This window comes from Austrofundulus limnaeus, unplaced genomic scaffold, assembly GCF_001266775.1.
Source record: "Austrofundulus limnaeus strain Quisiro unplaced genomic scaffold, Austrofundulus_limnaeus-1.0 Scaffold12, whole genome shotgun sequence".
In the NCBI taxonomy this organism is placed as follows: domain Eukaryota; kingdom Metazoa; phylum Chordata; class Actinopteri; order Cyprinodontiformes; family Rivulidae; genus Austrofundulus; species Austrofundulus limnaeus.
The window spans coordinates 2,244,715-2,246,220 of NW_013952414.1; the positions used below are offsets into that span (position 1 = coordinate 2,244,715).

Genomic DNA, 1,506 nt, shown 5'->3' on the forward strand with positions numbered 1-1,506 from the left:
AATCGGTGCCTTTAAGTGTGTTTATTTAATAGTTCGACTAATTTATTGAAACTAACCTTGAAAAATAAATATGAAAGTCAATTGGAATATAAAACAGGAGATAAAGTTCTCCTTTTTTATTGAATTGGTGCATTTTAAGTGTATTTATTTAGTGGTTCATATAATTCTGCTTTTATTTCTAATTATGTCAGTTTCGGTACTCCGTACTGCAGAAGCCTGATAATCATCTATTCATTTATATCAGGTGTGTTGCAGCAGAGAAACAAGTAAAACATGCAGAACTGCGGCCCTCCAGGACCAGGATTGCCCATGCCTGTCTTAGTTTATCATCTAAGAAAATAAGTAAAAAAACACATTTCTTATTTTAGTAAAATGCAGTACCTCCTGTGACTTTTCACATTCTGGTATTCTTTGTTTTGTGTCATTCTTTTCCCAACTTAATGAACGTTTTTCTGCTCTGCAGCGAAGCAGTAAAGAGTCACCGGGGCTCGTGGTCACATTAAAAACCTTATTTTCTGTTGATGAACTCTGCATTACTTAAACACACAAAAACATCAAGTCATTCACAGAACTCCAGATTTACTTGTTATCACTTATCGGTTAATTTTATAATTTATTTATTATTTAAGGTGTTTAACAGTTGTTTCCTTTTTTTGTTTGAGTTGCTTTAAATATTTATTACATTTTTTTTCATCTTTGATCATGATGTTTATTTACCATAATCATTCAGCAAGGTGCATTCCTGTCCTGCAGCGTTGGTGGCACAACACATTGGCATTATGTTATAATACTCATTAATTGATAATGAACCAGTCGCATAACGCACATTTATCTTCTTTACTTCCTTGTGTGTGTCAGCATTCTTGGCCAATAAAGCTGATGCTGATTCTTTGACACTGAAAGGAACGTTGTTATTGTAAATCATGTTTCAATAAAGTTTGTGTCAAGTCTGAAAAATATGCATTTTTTCAGAGAAAGATTTCTTACCGAAACCATTCAATTTTAGGCTCTGGCATGCCCTCAGAGACGCACCTCAGCTCAGGAGACCTGCCTGGCCCTTTCAACTTGAGCGACAGCTTTGGTTTACTGGGGCGTCCTAGAAAACATGTTGTTTAAATTATTATACATGTATTTAAAGAAACTCAAGCAGGTTTGTGTTTGATGGCTCCTTTAAGCTCTAGAAGTGTAGATGTGACAGAACTCACCCATCCTCACAAGAAGAACAAACAGTTTTGAAAAAGAGGGTCCACTTTCACTTTCACAGGTCAGATTGTATTCCCCAGAATCAGTCCCAGAAAGCTGGGGTATGACGGTGGAGGCATTCCCATTTCTGGTGAGGTTGAGGAAAATGTGAGGGTTTTACAATTGATTTGATTTGATTTATTTATTTAACAGGAAAAGATTATTAAAAATCAAGCCTGACTCAGAATAATTGCTGTTTTACAGCAGGTTCCTGTTCTGCAGCACATAAAACACTCAGAATTACAGCATCACAATCACATCATT

The 1,506-nt window shown here is 35.6% G+C and overlaps 1 protein-coding gene across 1 annotated transcript in view; it reads right to left on the reverse strand.

Moving 5' to 3' along the window:
• The window catches only part of LOC106513431 (fms related receptor tyrosine kinase 3), a 12,757-nt gene that overhangs the window by 8,427 nt on the left and 2,824 nt on the right, over positions 1–1,506 (reverse strand). Inside the window, exons 4-7 of the mRNA XM_014002250.1 lie at positions 1,206–1,330; positions 988–1,096; positions 718–896; positions 382–536 (exon numbers count right to left, since the gene is read on the reverse strand). Coding sequence (XP_013857704.1) covers positions 382–536; positions 718–896; positions 988–1,096; positions 1,206–1,330 — 568 coding nt within the window. The remainder of the gene's footprint in view (positions 1–381; positions 537–717; positions 897–987; positions 1,097–1,205; positions 1,331–1,506) is intronic.